General features: G+C 43.1%; 1 protein-coding gene across 1 annotated transcript; it reads left to right on the forward strand.

Moving 5' to 3' along the window:
- Positions 1-7,962: 7,962 nt before the first annotated feature.
- On the forward strand, positions 7,963-12,338 carry nrarpa (NOTCH regulated ankyrin repeat protein a). The gene has a single exon (XM_080756536.1). The coding sequence runs from the start codon at positions 8,363-8,365 to the stop codon at positions 8,708-8,710; it is 348 nt and encodes a 115-aa protein (XP_080612662.1). The 5' UTR covers positions 7,963-8,362; the 3' UTR covers positions 8,711-12,338.
- Positions 12,339-19,309: the final 6,971 nt, after the last annotated feature.

Consider the following 19,309-nt stretch of genomic DNA (forward strand, 5'->3'; position numbering starts at 1 on the left):
ACAATGGGCATTTTAGTTGCGTCGAATAATGTTACGGAAGCAGTCATTGGATGATCAAGAATATGAATTTCACAGTCCATTGTGCATAATCTGAACTTAACTGTGTGTGTGCTGCTTCGCTTAACGACGGATTTGAACATGGTTTTTCCCTGCAGGTGGGAATTCTTAAACCTTGATTTTGTTCTCTGTTGCGGGCCAGTGACGTAGACGGAAATAGCCCATATAAACTCACATGTCATATATATATATAGCGAGCTTGTAGATCTGCTATTTTGTTATTTTTTAATTAATTGGGCACCAGTGCACTGCTCAAGACTATAGAGACACTATGGGCTGTATTTTGCGTGTCTTATAAGTAAGTACCAGGTCTTATTCCCTAACTTGAGTAAACTAAAGACCTGGAGGCGTGGTCAATGCCATTTGGCTATTCTGAGTGGCCAAAGAGCATTGACCACACCTCCAGGTCTTTCGTTTACTCAAGTTATAGGGGATAAGACCTGGTACTTAAGACACGCAAAACACAGCCCTATGGGTGCGTTCGGAAACAGCACACTGTGCAATGCAAACATTTCCGAACGCACCCAAGGTGAGATCGGCCGAAGCCCACGCATGGCATACTTGCTCAAATAGTGGATCTATATACTGTGCACTTGACACATGATGACCCATGCATGGGGTGAAGTGAGGTTGACTCAAATTACGGTAACACTTTTATTTGAGGGGACAAATTCATACACGTGATTTATGATCATGAATGAATGATACACTCGTATCAATTCATGCATTTATTGTATTCGTGAACTCATTCATTCCTGCAGGTCTGCGCCCATTATCTTATTATGGAGAAGTCACTATATGACTGAAACAAGTTTAATATAGGCCTATAAGGGTATCATTAGCTAAGGAATAAATTCACGTGCAGTTTCACTTCTATGCCTACATTGATATGGCATTGGGATATTCGTTTTTTTATGGGAAAAACAATGGAACTTGCACAAAAACTAATTTTACCCACTGTTTGTCTCCACCAGGCCAAAGGCATGGAGAGAGAGTATGTTTTGCACTCCGTCCGTGTGTGTGTCCGTCCGTCTGTGAACATCTAATCTCCGGCACCGTTAACCCGGTCGATGCCAACTTTTGCACACACACTCCCTGGATGCCAACGATGAACCTCTGCCCCGAAATTTCCAGAACGGCCTGTTATAGCGCCACCAGGAGGCCGCTTTGTGCAAAACAAGTTTTTGCACAGATTTTGTCCAAACATCACACAGATTGGTACACAGTCTCTCTAGAGCCATTCAACGAAACGGGCCTTTCAGATTTCTCAGACTCCATCCTGATTGGCTAAGATTGGCTTCCAAAGTTCGCAGGAGTGCAAATTTCACGCAAATCGGTACACATGCTCTCCATAGTCATGTGATCAAGACGCGTTTGTTTGATTTCTCATAATCCACCCTCATTGGCTACGATTGGCTTCTAAACTTTTCAGGAGTAGCCCGCTTTGTACCCGTTTTGTACAAATCGCCACAACTACTCAACGCAGCGTCCGATTGCGGTGAAACTGTGCATGCATATTCCCACTAGGCTGAGGAAGAAATGCCACTTGACAGTTTTCAAATCAGCCTCATGGTGGCGCTACAACAGGCCAAGCCGTGTATCTCACACACACACACACACGTTTATATATTACTCCTAAACATTTTGCCAAAAATCACACACTCCTCCTGGTGCAGGAGACCTGTGCCCAGAGGGGCACTTTTTCTAGTTTACACTTAATCTGTAAAGGCTTAGCTGTAAACCTGTTATGGGTCAACAACGATTCTGGTCATTTCACCGTTAATGCATGGTGATCACCAGAAAATGCATTGTATGGGTTAGTTAATTCATCAATATTCATGCGTTAATTACACATATTGCACCCTCAAAAAAGTGTAGATGTGTGTTATTGGAACCGGTCCATTGGATCATTGCAGCACATGTGGCTGAATGAAATCCGTTTTATAATGCAAAATGTGGATGCATGGTGTGTATTCTTTCTCAAACTCGGCCTAATACATCTTTGAATAGACTTTGGGTTGTTTCTTTTAACTCATTATTTTTTTTGTATTGCATTTAAAAAACGTCTCGAGCTTGGCAAATGTGCGCCTTTCTTTTTGTCTGTGTCCTTGGAACTTCTGAGAAATTCATCATATTGCAATATTCTCCGAAACTTCTCGACTTCTTTGACTGAAGTCTGCATACATGCTTCCTCCTCCACCGGCCCCTGAAAGCCTCTCTCTCTCTCTCTCTCTCTCTCTCTCTCTCTCTCTCTCTCTGCCTATAGTCTCTTGTCCTGTCCTTGGCCGGGCGGTCGGTCGCGGTATCTCCTCTGCAAGCTTTTCCCTGCCCCTGCACCATGTTATTTGATCCCTGCTCTTTCTTTGCTGGGAAGAAAAGCTTGCCTCTTTCCCACGCTCTCGGAACACGTGGTGTCCGTAATGAATTGGAAGGCAGAAGGCCCCTCCCACATTGAAACGTCACCTCTCTCTCTCTCTCTCTCTCTCTCTCTCTCTCTCAGACGCACGCACTACTAGGCCTATCGCGTTTGGGCTGTGCTCAGTGTTGCCATGTCCGCTTATTATAAGCGACTTTGGGGCTTGTTTCTCTGTGGAGTTGCTTTGTAAATATTTATATTTGTAGTTGCGGGGGGGGGGGGGGGGGGGGGGGGTTGGGCTTGTTTCTTAAACCCCCCCCCAAATTAATATAATATTTTGTCGTCGTGAGCTTGTATACACCTATATACTACAATTCCAAAAGGCTTGCAGGTATAGCTTATTTTGGGGCTTGCTGTCATATGGAACTGGTTGCTTCTTTCTCTCGCGCAGTCTGGCAACACTGGCTGTGCCGCTTGTGCCTTGCTATATGGCTGACTGTGCGTCAGTCAGTGCTGGAGCTGGAGCCCCTCCTGTCTGCTGTAGCCCCTGAGGCCCCGGATTCGGCGCCAAAAACTCGGCTCACAACAAACTAGCCGAATGGGGTCTGCATGGCTCAGTCACAGAGGAACCCCCCACCCCAAGACTTCAGCGGTGCTTTAAGGCTGCCCACCACCCCCCCCCCCTCTCCCACCCCACCCCAGGGCACTCGAAATGCATTGTTTTATTAAAGCAATAATAGACCAGAAATGGACGCATAAATAGAGCCTGGAATGGACGTGTGTGTGTGTGTGTGTGTGTGTGTGTGTGTGTGTGTGTGTGTGTGCGTGTGTGTGTGCTCTCTGACATTCTTCTGTCTGTATAGCCTATAATGTGCGAGTATAGAATCCACTCGGGGTTTTGAAGACAATTTAGACAAATTAAACGACACACGAGAGCCAACTTGCAGCAATTCGGGGCTCCCCTTTTTTTTTGTACATTGTTGACCCATTGTATGGTGGTTTACTTTAAATGCCTGTTAAGTCCAGAGTAGAGAGGCCCAACTGTATGTGTTATTTATGTCTTATTTCACACTTCTATAGACCATGCTATCTTGATTGATTGTGTTACAGTTCGTGAACAGTATACACAGTACAGTGGTGCAATGTAACAATGATTGTTAAAAGGAGGAGTCCCAAGGGGGCTTGTTTCCATCTTGTAAACAATTAAGTGTAATGCTCTATTGCGTCGTCCACTCATTTTCGTCACCGCTAAACCCCTTATCCCTATTAAACTTCTTTGCCTTTTTTTTTTTTTACTAATTTGAAAACCACTTTTGAATAGTTCAACTAGCCAATCTACATTGACACGTTGTGAGCATGTATACAGACTGGCCATTTTAACTATTCAAATAACTATTTAAATATTCAAAATAGTACACACAAAAAAGGCATAAAAGCCCGTATAGTGTCCAATCCGAACTGTTCCCATCATTATCTAAAAAGTAAACAAATTGAAAACGGATTGACTGAGACATTTTACTCAAACAAAGTCAAAAGATGCATGGCTGCATGGGGGAGATATAGCCCTCAGAATGAAATGTGCAGGTCTGCCAGATGTTTTCTGCTATATTCCACGCGGGGTGTTCCGTGTATAGGTTTCAAGGAGAGGAGATAAGGAGGTTATATATAGGTTTCAAGGAGAGGAGATAAGGAGGTTACTGTATGTCGGTTATATTATAGGTTTCAAGGAGAGGAGATAAGGAGGATGGAGGCAATTCACCGATCCTGGGCGGGAATCCCTTTTGTTGTTTTAAGCATTATGTTGTGCTTTACATATAGCAGATCTACAAGCTCTTGTAGCTCTTGTATAGGTCTGCTATTTTTTTGCCTGGGAGCAGAAATTGGTGTGCAGACTTTTTTTTGTGAACGTTTTTTGTGAACATTAATTGACAAAAATCATTGTGAAAGAAATGAGTCAGTTTTTTCTTTCTTTTTTTTCTCCTTCAGAACTCAATCAATGTCTTGCAAATGTATATCATATACTCTACTCTACTGTATTCTGCCAAGGGAACAAACACACATGGAGCCAGCCAGCCACACACACACACACACACACACACACACACACACACACACACACACAGAGAGAGAGAATCAACAACATTCACCTCCTGGCGCAGTGGCGCTGCATGCAGACACAAATCACTGTGTGAGATTCTTCTCACACATTCGTAGACTGTATACTGTGCGTTATTTGACGGATGTGATCATGTGGCGTCCATTTTGCTCTCGCTGCACGCATCAAGCCACATACACAACCATGCATGAACCACCACCGACCATCTATACATTTCTTTCAGACTTATAGTGTGGGAAAGAGAGCAGAGGAGCTGCCTATATCCATGATATAAGTGACAGAGAAGTAGATCACATGCAGCGCGTTCAGAGTAGACCATACAAATGTATAAATATAGGCTTATTATTATTATTCGGCTACCTTGTGTGTGGTTTCCACGCTTTAAAACCCGTGAGAGCAACGCGCAGGATGGTGACACACACACACACACACACACACACACACACACACACACACACACACACACTCTCACGCGCGCGCGCACGCCCATTTCCCACGGTGGCCGCCGGGCAGCTGAGTATAGAGCGGCGTGTCAATCTGCGCGCGCGCACACACACACACACACACAGCGTCACCTCTTTTCACTTCATGCAACAAAAAAAAGGAAGTAACGCAGGAGGCTTGTTTTTGTTATTTGAAGTCCGTCCCAAAGCGTCGCCTTTTAAAAACACAACTGGGATATATCCTGCACCGATAGTTTATGATTCAAACAACAGCCTGGCATCAGCTGCACCTGACGTCGAGAGACGAGAGGTGTTTTATAATGAGTATATATAATATTCAACTAAAGGCACAGCTGGTCCCACGCATCATTCCCAGCCTATAGCTCCCAGGCCATTTGGAGTTATTTTTGTACCTAACCATTTGGCAAGCCTGCTCCGTTTGGAACGTCATATAGATCTATACGCTTTAGCTCCTATGATGTTCCAAACGGAGCTATGTTTGCAATAAAGCCAACATTTGTAGCTACAGTAGCATAACTTGTTATTTGTATGATTAATTGAACAAGGTGGACCCTCTTGTAAACAAGTGTATAGTGCTTTATTGGGTCGTCCACTCACATTTAACAGTTGTTTGTATTGAGTTGTGTTGTAATTCTGCAAACTGTTACTGCTACTGAAAACTGCAATCAATCAATCTGAGCTTTTAAAAAAACGGACACAACGCTAAACATGTTTGTGTGTTGGAACTTGGAAATATCCTTTCTTGCATGTCTTTGCTGTCACTCGAGTGTCGCAGAGAAAGTTTGGGACACACATTGTTGTGTGAACCACTCCCTCTCCTCCATAGTGTGTCATTTTCAACACCCTTTCAGACCCAAAATTAACATGAAAGAGAGCGAGAGAGGGCTGTTAGTTACGGAGCCCTGTCTGTATAGTCTTTAGCTTTTCATTTGGAGATTCACACGAGGCACCGCTGTGATGGCATCCACTTCGAAAACCCAGGAGTCGCTTTTCTCATAAAATATCCCTTGCATGTTAAAAACAAATCCCTTGATTTCAGTTAACTCGTGATTGCTCGACAGTTTATTGCTCCGGCGGCGGAGACAGAAGGTCTTTTAATATCTCCTGTGGTATAGCCTATAACTAGCCTAGAGATAGCACAATAAAACTAACTTTATTGCTGCTGGCTGCTTAATATTTTCTGCAGACCGCAGTAACATTTATTTTGGCAGCGGCGCCCAGCAGACCACGCCTTCACCCCAGATACAGTTTCAGTAGCTATGCCTATAAAGCTGATGTCCGCAATTTTGAATAAAACGTTATTTTCAGCGATGCATTATTTTATTACCATTATACTTCTGCAGTAGGCCTACTAGTTTTAGGTCTCTCTCTCTCTCTCTCTCCCATACCATTGACAAAGTGAGACCATGTTGTCGGGTATACAGTATACGTAGGACACCTACTGGTTGATGAATTGAATACATACAATAGAACCACAATGGAAACGAGTCCCATGGATTTTTGTTTGTGTGTATCCTTTTAGCCAACATTTCTGACTAGACCTCGTGCTGTAGCTTTATAGCCTACTGTAATATGGCATATACATTTCTGTCTAATTAAGTCAATCAATCAAAAGTGATGCTTGAAAGTCATATAAACCAGGGGCCCCTGGGGGAGTTCCAGGGGGGACCCCAACTTAATGATAGTTTGATTTTACAATTATACATTGGGTGATTGGGGGTCCCAGAGATAGAAATGCCATTAAATGGGACTTGAATTAAATAGACTAATATGCATGTCAAACTGGGGGTCCTTGAAATTAAATGGTTACTTGAGAGTCACTGCTATACGTAAAAATATTTTCTTATGGGGGTCCCTGGCGTAGGCCTATATATTTTCTAAAATAATAATTAGAGTGTCAATTTGGGCCGGGTCTTTGACCTGAAAAAAGTCACATCCCGAAAAAGGAGCTGATTGCAGCTTTAATTTTACCTATCCCACATTAGCAACTCTCTCTTGGTTTACATTTACACTCTCTCGGAGTTAAATTGACACTATAAGGCTTTTTCACAGTGTGGTCCTGCCGGACTGGGTCCCTCCTCCCCTATACCTAAAGCCGGCACTAGCCTTTAAACCACTCCCATTCCTCCACAGTCGCCTCTGTGAGGAGGAGGAGGAGGGGTGGGAGTATTGTTATGCAAATGTGGGCCGCGTAAAATATTCCCCCGGATCGCAGCGCACAGGCAAGAAGAGTCTCACACGGTCAACGGACTTGCAAAGGACCATACATACAACAACGCCAGGCCCCTGCGGTGGATTTCTAATCGTTTTCCGTCGCCAACGGGACCCGTCCAATCTGCCACAGGCAAGTAATACATACACGTATGCTGTTTTTTGTTTGCAGGCCATATTTACAGTATGTGCATGTGGGGGGGGGGGGATTACATTACCCAACTTGAATAGTGTGTAGTTGAGCTCGATCTCGTCGTTTTGAATGTGGTGGAATGTGACGAAAGAGAGAAGAATGTAAAGGGAAGGAATCCGTACACCGGCGGAGTGCATCACCACCAACCATGGGGTGTGGGAAGGGGAATCGATGCGGCTTTTCTCACGAGTCTCATGTTAAAAACTTTTATTTTTTTCCCTGTCCTCAGACACCCTGGCAACAACGCACACACATCGACAGGTCCAGGGACGTTGCAGGCAAGGCTGCCTCGTCGTCGTCGTCTTCGGGGCAAACAGGCCGGGCCCTTTTTCTTTTTTTTTGTTCTTTCTTCGAGAAAAAGCGACGGGGTTCCAACTTCCAACAACAAACAAAACGCGGGGCTATAGTTTGGGAGATAGTGATTTTTTACACAATTTCTCCTCGTGAAGTCGGAGCTATAACTTCTTCTCTCCATCCCATGCTGCTACGGATAGGGTCAGAGGGACAGCCAGGGACAACAGCTACACTCCTTCTGACTCTGGGGACCATCTTTGTCAACCCCCCCCCCTCTCTCTTTTGAGTATTAGGGATTTTTAGGATATCTCTCAACTGTTGTTGGTTTGTTTTGCACACCACGTGTGGTTTTTTCACCCCCCGTCTTTTGTCCTTTTTCTTGGGATATATACGTTACGGTCTTGATCTCTACTCTATAAAATAGACTCTACTCCTCTCGAGGTGTGCCTTTCCTTGACAACCGGTTTATAATCCCAGCCGCCACCAAACTGTGGTCATCGCGACAACAGAGACAGCAAAGTAACACGGGAAGCCGAGAAGGACGAAATATCGTATCGATCTTGCTTTTTTTTTTTTTTTTTTTAAATAGGAAGCCACTAGGCAGGATTATCGTTCCGTTCCCCCCCCGCTCCCCCCACAAAAAAACAACCTCCCCCGATCATACCACCACCATGAGCCAGGCCGACGTGCAGCAGTCGACGTGCTCGGCCCCCCAGCGGGTCTTCCAGGAGGCGGTGAAGAAGGGCAACACCAAGGAGCTCCACTCGTTGCTCCAGAACATGACGAACTGCGAGTTCAACGTCAACTCCTTCGGGCCCGAGGGCCAGACGGCCCTGCACCAGTCGGTCATCGACGGGAACCTGGAGCTGGTGAAGCTGCTGGTGAAGTTCGGCGCCGACATCAGGCTGGCGAACCGGGAGGGCTGGAGCGCGCTGCACATCGCCGCGTTCGGAGGCCACCAGGACATTGTCTTATACCTCATCACCAAGGCGAAGTACTCCTCCGGCGGCGCCCGGTGATTTCTCTGATCCTGTTCTCTCTCTCGATCTGCTGTCAGGTAAAACTTTAACAACAAAAAGAAGAAGATGGGGGGGGGGGGGGGGGGTCACGAAAAAGGAATAAAACGCATATATAAAAGGCCAGGCTCATGTATAAAAAAAAAAAGAAATACGAGAAATACCATTTAGTTGTGCCAAATTGTATAACGACAATAAAAGTAGGCCTACCGTACCTATATACACACACACAACACACTCCCCTCTCATTTAAAAGAAAAACAAACCAAACGGGGCTCAGACAGACTGACTCGTGAGTGATACACCACATGTTTTATATCTATAGAACCTGTATCGGCTTCAAAACATGAATCTTTTTAACAAAAAAAAAACGCCATTTACTGGTGAGTTTGTTGGTACTAAAGCTTTCCTCTTGAATGTGTATACTAGATTGTGACGTCCATTTATAATATAAAGCCGGTTGCTGTGTGTGCGAGTGTTGCGTTGCGTGTGTTTGTGAACTCCCCGAGTTGCAGATGGCCACGGTTTGTATATGAGTAGACCTCCTCCTTACCCTCTTCCCTCTATACAGTCAAAACGCTTCTTTGAGGGAACCCGTTTGTTCACTAGTGTGAGACCCTTTTAAATTATTTTCCGTAAAATATGGCACTTGATGCTATGGCTGCATGCTGGAATATCTGAAAGGGAATACACATCATGGAACAGGACAAGAAGGGCTGCTCTCTGTTTGGCCACTATTGGGTGTATTTTCTTTTATTAATTCATAGATTTGATTATTTTTTTTAATATTTTTCTTCCATTTGATTTTTTCCCCCTTTTTCTTCAAAGAGCGGCATTATATCCAATTCGCTTTTCCAAGATGTTGTAATCATGCTGTAACAACGATTGGCTTCAATAATGTCGTGAAGTACTGTACACAATAGCTTTACTTTGACTCCGTAAAAATAGAAAACAAAAATCTACAGTATAGGCCTATAGTTCAGAACCTATACTGTAAGCCGACGTTGCCAATGCTGGTGTCCAACTTTCCAGGCCAGTGCGACCACTGGTCGCCCAGTGGTCAATGTGTTACTGTATAGAACCTGCTGCTTTCGCTTTGTATCAACAACAACAAAAATAGAAAGAAAAAAAAAGTCACATTTGGTAATTCACTTTATGATCTCCTTTCAGTATTTTATTAACATACTAGTCATCACTGTGAAAGCAGACTGGGTTTTATATTTATGAAGGTACATTGAGAAGATGCATTATTATTTTTTTTATATAATATGTTGTGGTTCTTCTCAAAAAAAATCTATTGCGTTTTAAGGATATCTAGGGTGACTCAACTCAAGCTGCTTCAGACTAGTCTAGTATAAACAGCCCCTGTATGGAGGTAGGCCTGCCAGTTCCCCTTCAAATACCCATCACTTCACATGTAGTCTGCACACACACACACACACACACACACACACACACACACAAGTGGACTTTTTCTTTCACCCATGGACTTTTGGTTGCCTTTTTGCCAACTACCTCGACTATAAAGTATTGTTAAGTTACTCAACTCTCTCACCACTCAGTCAAGCTGTTTGGAATCGAAGAGCTTCACGTTATCTGTCTACATGGTCATCTGCACGCCAGTATGTTTTTCCCTAATGTAGCTTAACCTGAAGGACTTCATATTCCAGACGGAATCATCCATGCGATGTATTCATCGCAACGCATTCGGGAACAGTTTATTTTCCCACACTGCAGCCGAACTAAATTATCATAAGTGAAGCGGTGGGCTGCAAGGTCGCCTGCCTATACGATTGACATACATAATATGCGCAACAGACAATTGTTGCATATCGTTCCCTAACACAACTGTTTTTATCCGTATCTCTCATCAGCTGAAGGCCTGCTATGGTGGTCGTTTTGTATAATGTATTCAAGTTTTTAAACCTTTTAGTCAAACAAAAGAAAAAATGAATTTTGATCACATGACTTATAAATGCAGGGAGTTTTATTGCACAACAATGCGAAGTCTCGTGCGCCTCCAGTGTATTTACCGGGTAACTGCAGGCCCAAGGCTTTGGACTAGTTCTTACTACTACTACTGACCCCGGGCCCTATATTACTGTTGGATGGTGAAGAGTTGATGAAGAACACATGACTATTGCAGGATATCACAGGAGAGAGAGAGAGAGGGGAGGAAAAGAATAATTTGGTTTCAAAAACGCTGCCTGCTGCATTTAAAGTCATGGCACCCTAACGTCTGTATCAATGCTGCTTATATGTTTATTTTTTTTGTTTTGTTGATTGTTCTGTTTTAAAAGCCTATACTGCTAATGGCCGACAGATAGAGAGATAGATTTCCCACAGCACCACTTGGTCATTTCATGAGAAGCTGTGTGTGTGCGTGTGTGTGTGTGTGTGTGTGTGTGTGTTTGCGTGTGTGTGTGAGAGAGAGAGAGAGAGAGTTGGGTGGTGATTGTGTGCAAGACAGAAAAGGGTTTTTTTTAACTGAAAATCTTTCGGGGAGAGTGTGTACATGCACTTGCTTCTTATGGGGCCTCATGTTGCTGTGTTTGTGTATCAGTCATAGAGTCCAGTGGCTGACAATATCCCACTTTAAACCTGGAACAAACCACCACACATTAGTTAAAGCGATAATAGATCTGCCACGTCAAGGCACAGGTTGGTATAAATAAAATAAAAAAAGCAACAAAAATGAATATGCATCGCTTGTCTTAAACTTGAGTTTTTTTGTTTTTGTTTTGAATATTGCACTGATGACTGTTGTTGATGAAGTTGGCTTTTTGTGAGTCGACATTTTTAATTTTTTTTCTGAATAGAAAAAACAAACAAACAAACAAACAAACACAACAAATACTATTGTATAACGTTATGCTCCAGGTGATAATGTCCTTAGTGTGTATGTTACTTTGTGGGGGAAAACGTGATGTTTTTTTTTTTTACAAAGATATGTGTGTATCTCTGTGATTGGGTGTATGTATATATACATATGGATATATATATATCAACACTGATGATGATGATGATGATGATATCTTGGGGCACTTTCTTTTCTGAAGTGCTGTCTTCCTGTTTTATGATGGGGGAATAATACATTTGATGGTAAGATCATTGTAACATGATTAATAAAAAAATTGCACGGTTGTGTGGTTGTACGGCTTACCAGGGTCATAACATTTATGACGTAAGGGAAGCTGGCCAACGGATTGATGTATATTATTATGAGTGACATGATTTTTTACAAAAAAAAAAAAAAAGAAAAGAAAAAGTGCTGATTTCTTTGGACCAAGTTGTGTTTCTGGAACTTGCTTCATTTCAAGCGAGAGGAAACGGTTGATTTTCACGAGTGAAGCCTGGTTTATGCTTCGTGGTATGACGGTGTCACTCGCTGAAAATAACTTATCTTTCAAGACAAGCGTTGGGCTTGACGATCTGATATTTTCATCGGGGCAACACCGTCACGCGACAATGCATGAATTAAAGCGTGCCGCAGATGTTCCATCAAGTTTGATTTTTTTTTCTCCTCCCTTTTTTTTTTTTTTTTGTCGGTATTATTATTATTATTTTTTTGTTTGAACGTTTGTAACACTGTGATGATGTTGATGTTGCGATGCGATTTGCGGAGATAAAGTGCTGTATTATTTTTGTACGTTTGTGTACAAGCCAGTAAAGAAATCATTAAACTCAAAGCCTTCTGTGTATTGCATGCATTTTCTTCCTCATCTCTCCCAGGGCAAACTGAGCTCCAGTCCAGAGTTCCTCTGGAGAGAGCCCTCCCCTTATTTTCCATAGAAAAAGGATGGTCAGAGAAGCATGCCCCCCCCCCTTACCCAAGCCTGGCCCAACCCAGATCCCCATTCTTTCTTTTGTCATTCATCTGGCCTCATCCTTTCACTGTTGGGATAAAAGAGCGCGGTGCATTGTGGGTAGGCCCTGGTTTAAAGAAGGGGAACCTCGTGTGTGTGTGAGTGTGTGTTTTGTGTGTGTGTGTGTGTGTGTTGAGAGAAAGAGACTGAGGCCTGGTTTTATGTTACTCTCACACTCTCAAACACTCTTTCACTCTCCCTTTCTGATGAATAAGGCCCCAGCCTTTTTTTTTTACTGCAATTTATCTCCTCTCAATGCTAAAATGCACCGTATTGCCACACGCTTCTCTGTATTTCCCTTGCAATCTAGGCTATGTGAGGTATACCAGACAGTGTGTATATATATTTCCCTGCTTGCTCCTTTTCTGTAATAGATGTTTTTTTTTTTTTCAATCCATTTCCCATGTCTCCATCTCAACCCTAACCAAACTGAAAGTTCATGGTTGTTTTTTTTCATTTTTTTTTACCCAAGGAATGTACGCTATAGGCAATGTACCGGTATGCTGCATGCACACAACGGAATGCTATAGTATACACTGTATAGCATACTATACAGTAACATTTGAATTGAAACAATCACGCCGTTTCCTTTCAAGTCACACATAACAGACAGTTTCTTTTACTACACGATGTTTTGCAGAAGTGTTTTCTCTAGGTTTGTTTATGTCTGGTATAACTCTGGTAGTAGATTTCACTGATGGAGTTTGATTCCTTTGACTTGTAATTGTTGCAATGGAAGGGGAAAAAAAAAATTTCAGGCCACCGGCGGACGCGGTAGCATACAATGTTATTCATATTGTGATTTTTGTTAAGACGGGAAAAAAACTTCAAAACACAAATCTTCGATTTAAGTCGCTGATTTGTAACCGATAGTGCTTCATGGCTATATGAGGACCGTGGGAGACTGTCATGGCAATGTCTTCCGTGCATGTAACAATTGTCCATGTTGCAACATTGACTGGGTGTTCACCCTTTCGACATTAATCTTTTAACGGTTCCCATCAGGGTGTGTGTAGGGAGAAAGAAAAATAATAGTTACAGTGAAGTTATGAGATTCATGTGACTATATGCTGCAAAATCCTCTCTATGACCGAGTTTAAAAATGAAAGGTATAACCACTGCTGTATAGACCTATATATACTTCTTATATATTTGTGCAGAATGTTTGCCTATATTATATCGTACCCGAAACTAGGGTTATAACACTTGACATTTTGACATGTGTAGGCTACACTTACAGCTGTTTCAACTTGCCCTCTGAACATATCGAGTGCAGTCATGTAATGTTTCTGTATTATTAACCACAAAGAAATTAAAGTAACTGATCCGGTGCCCCATCTTCATCACATCTCCCCTTTACCAAACTCGACACCATGAGTGCAGGTACACAGACATCATATAACCTAACTCGGAAAAGTGGAAGAATGTAGCACTGTAGCAGCTGTTATATATATTTTGATAGACCAAAAACATACAGTATATAGCAGTGGGGCCCGGGTTCCAGAGTGAAATTAGCATTGATTTTTACAATATAAATTTGGGGGGGAGGTCCCAGAGATAGAAATGCTATTAACGTTAATGTTAAGAACGACTGACACAGAAACATGGGGCTTTTTCAGAAAACTGTCAGGATGTATAGAAGACATTTTTAGAATCTGATCTCAGGTCAGAATGGGTTTTAAGCAGCAGCAGCAGCAGCCTCTTTTACTGTGTTGCTCGCTGCCGGACCAAACAGCTTTCTGGCTTTGCTATACTTGCTTGTCCTTTCCTTCCTCACAACCCCCCCTCCGTCTCTCACTTCTGCAGGATGTTTTTGTTGAGCTGGGTTCCCATTGTCTGCTGGCTGAGTTGGCTGGTCTCCCAGGTTTGGCTGCTAGCATGGCTATATAGGCCCCCCTCTAATAGATTCTTCATGTGCCTTAATCCATTCTGACCTGAGATCTGATTTTTTTTTTTAAATGTCTGTTTTGAAAATGACAGTTTTCTGAAAAAAGCTATGTGTTTCTATGTCAGTCAGTTTTGGATTTTTCGAAAATAGCAGACCTACGAGCTCGTAGCGCGCCACTCGGTGGCGCGCTATGAGCTTGTAGATCTGCTATTTTTCAATAGCTAAAGCATAACATAATGCCAACAGCCCACCACCAAAAGGGGCTCCCATCCAAAATGGGTTACGCCTAATTTTTACTTCTACGTACACCAGTGGCACATAAACACAGACAATAACAGATTCTTTAAAAAAAAAACACAACAGTATACATGTATATACGACAACGTATAAATTAGGCTTTTTAGCCTGCATTTCTGGTCTTGGCCGGGGCAGGCCTGCCAAATAGATCATAGCTTTATACTCCGGGCCAGACACCCAGAGCAGTTCAGGTATTTTGGAAATGATTTCTTCAGCAGAGAGACTTGAGAGAACGGAATAATACTGTATGCTGATATCTAACTATAGTATTATAAAGAAAGTAAAATTGTTATTCTTTCAGAATAACAATTACATCTACAACAAAATGTTGCCTCATGACAATAGTCGGGAAACAAATATATCAGCTAATTAAAACTAGAGATGCGCCAGATAATCGGCCAGCGATCGGTGACCGATCGGCCAATATTCACTCTGATCGGTAATCGGTATTTACCCTATATCCAGAAACTGATCTTTTACACCATTTTAAGTGGTATAAATGTCAATCAGATATATAGTATGACATCATTTTGCATCTTTGTGACTTTTGGAAATATTAAAATGTGCAACATTTCACAAGATCCGTATCGGTGCTATCGGACCGGTCATGAGAAAAACAATAGGTGATCGACGGTATCGGTCCCCCCCCCCCCCCAAAAAAACGGATCGGAGCATATCCCTAATTAAAACATTTTTTTATGTATACGTTTGTATCAAGTTGTAAAAAACATGAAACCGTTGCAATGTAGGCTATATATGGGTTTGTAGCCAAGGCTAATTTGCAACCCCCAGTCCCTGGTTAGACCTTTCTAAAATTCTAGATGCCTCCACCTAAAACAATCCTTGTTTACAACACACCTATACTAAAACAATCCTTTGCATACAAATACTAATACATCCAATACATGCAGTAACCGTTTTAAAATGTGCCTAACACGTTAGCAGACAATTGTTCAAGTCGCTCCGGTCCGAGTCCAAGTCGAGTCCCAAGTTGTTTGGTCCCAAGTCGAGTCGCAAGTCAGTCCAAACCCTCAGGTCCGAGTCCCAAGTCGAGTCCCAAGTCATTTGGTCCCAAGTCGAGTCCCAAGTCATTTGGTCCCAAGTCCAAGTCGAGTCCCAAGTCAATCCAACCCTCAGGTCCGAGTCCCAAGTCGAGTCCCAAGTAATTTGGTCCCAAGTCCAAGTCGAGTCCCAAGTCAATCCAACCCTCAGGTCCGAGTCCCAAGTCGAGTCCCAAGTCTTTCTGTTGTGGGCAAGTCAAGCCGAGTCACAAGTCGAGTCACAAGATTGTGTCAAGTCTAGAATTTGAATTTTGTTATGTGACTTGTCATGATTATGAATTGATTACCCAGGACCGAATGGAAACAAGACAGAAAGGACTTTTTTCAGTGATCCCTTTTTGATCAGTGTTTGACTGTACCCTATACCGATTACATTACATTTCTGCCAATAAAGTATTCAATCAATGAATCAATAGATATTCCCCACTGTATTTCACTGTACTATGGCTCCCCCTAATGGCCGTTTTGTCCCTGTACGCTGGAGCAGAGGTAGTGCAATCTGCGCATGCTCACAACTGTCACTGTGTGCCTCCGTGTTGACACTAGTTTACAGACACAACTTCACACTTAGTTAGTACATATGGAAATATGGAATATACAATTGGATCTGGGTGTCTTTCAGCAACACTAACTCAAAGGTAGGAAGCAACTTTTCAATCTACTGCAGCTGTGTGGTGAACATAAAGGTTTTGCCTTAGTGTGCGAGTGGAGTTGCGCTGCACACCGACGCTGTATTCAAATACCGTATGCTCGGAAACAAAACAAGTCACAAGTCATCTTGTCTCGAGTCGAGTCGAGTCGGGAGTCATTGGCTAGCAAGTCGGAGTCAAGTCTCAAGTCTCGTTGGTCTTTTACCTTCCAAGTCCGAGTCGAGTCGCAAGTCTTTACATTCAAAGTCCGAGTCGAGTCGCAAGTCGTCAAATATGCGACTCACTATGACTCGAGTCCAATTGTCTGCACATTAGCGTTCGCACCTCTGGCCCCCGGTTTCAACCAGAGTTTGACTTCATCATTAAACATTTCTAGATCGGTTTGTCGTTTCATTTCACAATGCACTGCGTAATATAGGCTATATAAGATACCGAGCCACGACATTATACACACAACCTTACGGGTGCGGGAGCACCCAACAAGCAGTCTGCAAGTGTGTACTTTTATGTGTTATTATATTTGGACTGTGATATGTCGAAACGTCATCTCCAGCTGCCTATAGCATTTTAGGAAGTGGGTTAAATATTGTGTGTGTAGTGACTCTAGTGAGCAGATTATATAAACCCATTTTGGGTGGGAACCCCTTTTGGTGTTTTAAGCATTATGTTATACTTTAGCTATTGAAATCTATACAAGCTTGAGCTGGTAGGTCTGCTATTTTTTGCAAAATCGTGAAAACGTAGGCCTAGTGCAAATCTTTGTATATATATTCTTTCAGAGCCAATGTTTTTAACTCAAATCTTTGCTTCTGGGGGAGTCCCTGGAACAACATATTTTCAGATGGGGGTCGGCGGCCAAATACATATAATCTTTGGGGGTCTTTGGCATGAAAATGTTTGAGAACCACTGATATAGAAACATGGGTTTTTCAGGAAACTGTCGGGATTTAGGAGACATTTGTAGAATCGTCCTCGGGTCTAAATGGGTTTTAGTACCCCATTTGATAAGATATTCCAGGGACCCCCACAAAAGAGGGTTATTCTCAACCTGTTTAATTTCAAGGACCCCCATGGTTTGACATGCATTAGTCTAACGGGCCCCCCATCTAATGACGTTTCTTATCTCTGAGACCCCCAATTTAAATTGTAAAATAAATGCTAATTTAACTCTGAGAGTGTACACAGATTGAACCGCATTTGGTTCCACATGCCCAACAGTTTAATTTGGTGGGCAATTTCACCTGCTGTATGAGTTGAGGTTCAATTCCTTGATGCCACTGAGTGGCAAAAAACGTCTTTCTGGCCTTGACAGCCACATACATCCAAACAGAAAAGTCCTGTCTGATTGCATTGAACAATGTTCAACTCACCAACTAAACATTGCAGCTGTACGAAGAGCTTGAATTATCCTCTTTCTATCTAGCAAAGTGTCTGGCCTTGACAGCCCATATACACCCAAACAGAAAACTTGAATTTGATCGCATTAACACGACGATAGACGTCATTAAACTCTCGCTGTCACTCAACTTGCCATTCACAGTATGCATGTGCATACCCTCTATAAAAGCCTAACTCATGTTGATATGGTGATGTGATGGTGATGTAAAACAAACGGCGCAAACACAAACATTTGACGCCACAAACAATAAAGAGACAATATGATGTAATGAGGCACACATAACATAATACATTTTCCCTTCATTGTCAATGGCGTTTACAAAACAAACATTGAACTATAAAGACAATCAGAACTCTCCATCAGAACAACACATTTTCAGATGGGGGGGGGGGGGGTCACATATTTTTGGTGGTGCCTTGAGCACTATATATAGTGTCATAGAAACATATAGTATTTCAGAAAACGTTTAGGATTCAGAAGACATTTTTTTATTTAATCGACCTCAGTCCAAAAATGCGGGTTTGCAACTAAATTACCTATATATACAGTTTATATATAGGCAATTTGTATAAACGATAAAATGGCAGAAAGCACATCAAGCCGGCAACGCTTTTTGACATGGCCTTTAAATCCTAAATGGCTGCTGATATTGCACTTTCTTCTTCAGAAAACACAAACATGTCTGTCGCTACCAGCCCCCCCCCCCCCCCTGTTTGTTGGTAAGATGGGGTGTAAATAGTGTGTGTGTGTGTGTGTGTGTGTGTGTGTGTGTGCGAGAGGAGAGGGGAGAGAGAGAGAGAGGGAGCAGAAGGAGAGAGAGAGAGACAGGTGGCCGCGGGGCCAGTCCTTTTCCTTGCCCCTTCTCCGCTCCTTTTTGAACTTTTTTTTTCTTTCATTCTTCCCAGTTCCATTCTGTGTTTTTTTTTTTTCTTCTCCTTCTTCTCCTCCATAGTATACTGGGTGACAAGGCACTCCATTCACTGCACTCATTCTTCTGCACCCCTCCCCCTCCTCCTCCCCTCCTCCTCCTCCTCCTCCCTCTCCCTCTCCTCTCTTCCCTCTCTCTCCTTCAACCCCCCACCACTCCCAGCCTCCCCCCCCTCCTCCTTTGTCTAGCTCACGGGGGCCTGCCTTTAGCTTGCTATTCAGGCAGCCAGACGGGCTGCCATTGACTGGAACCCCCCCCCCCCCACACACACACACACACACACACACACACACACACACGCACACACGCACGCACACACATTATGCACAGAGCAACCTGTCCTGTCCACACCCACCCCACACACCCTGTAGTTGTAGTAGGGCAGCTGCTATGCTAATAGCGAGAGAGAGAGAGAGAGAGGGATGGATGGATGGACAGATATGGAGGGGAGGGGGGGGGGGGGTGAAGAGGAGAGACAGAGCAGCCAGCCAGCCAAGTGTTGCCATGTCACCT

This window comes from Protomyctophum bolini (genome assembly GCF_963924005.1).
Source record: "Protomyctophum bolini genome assembly, chromosome: 22".
NCBI lineage: Eukaryota > Metazoa > Chordata > Actinopteri > Myctophiformes > Myctophidae > Protomyctophum > Protomyctophum bolini.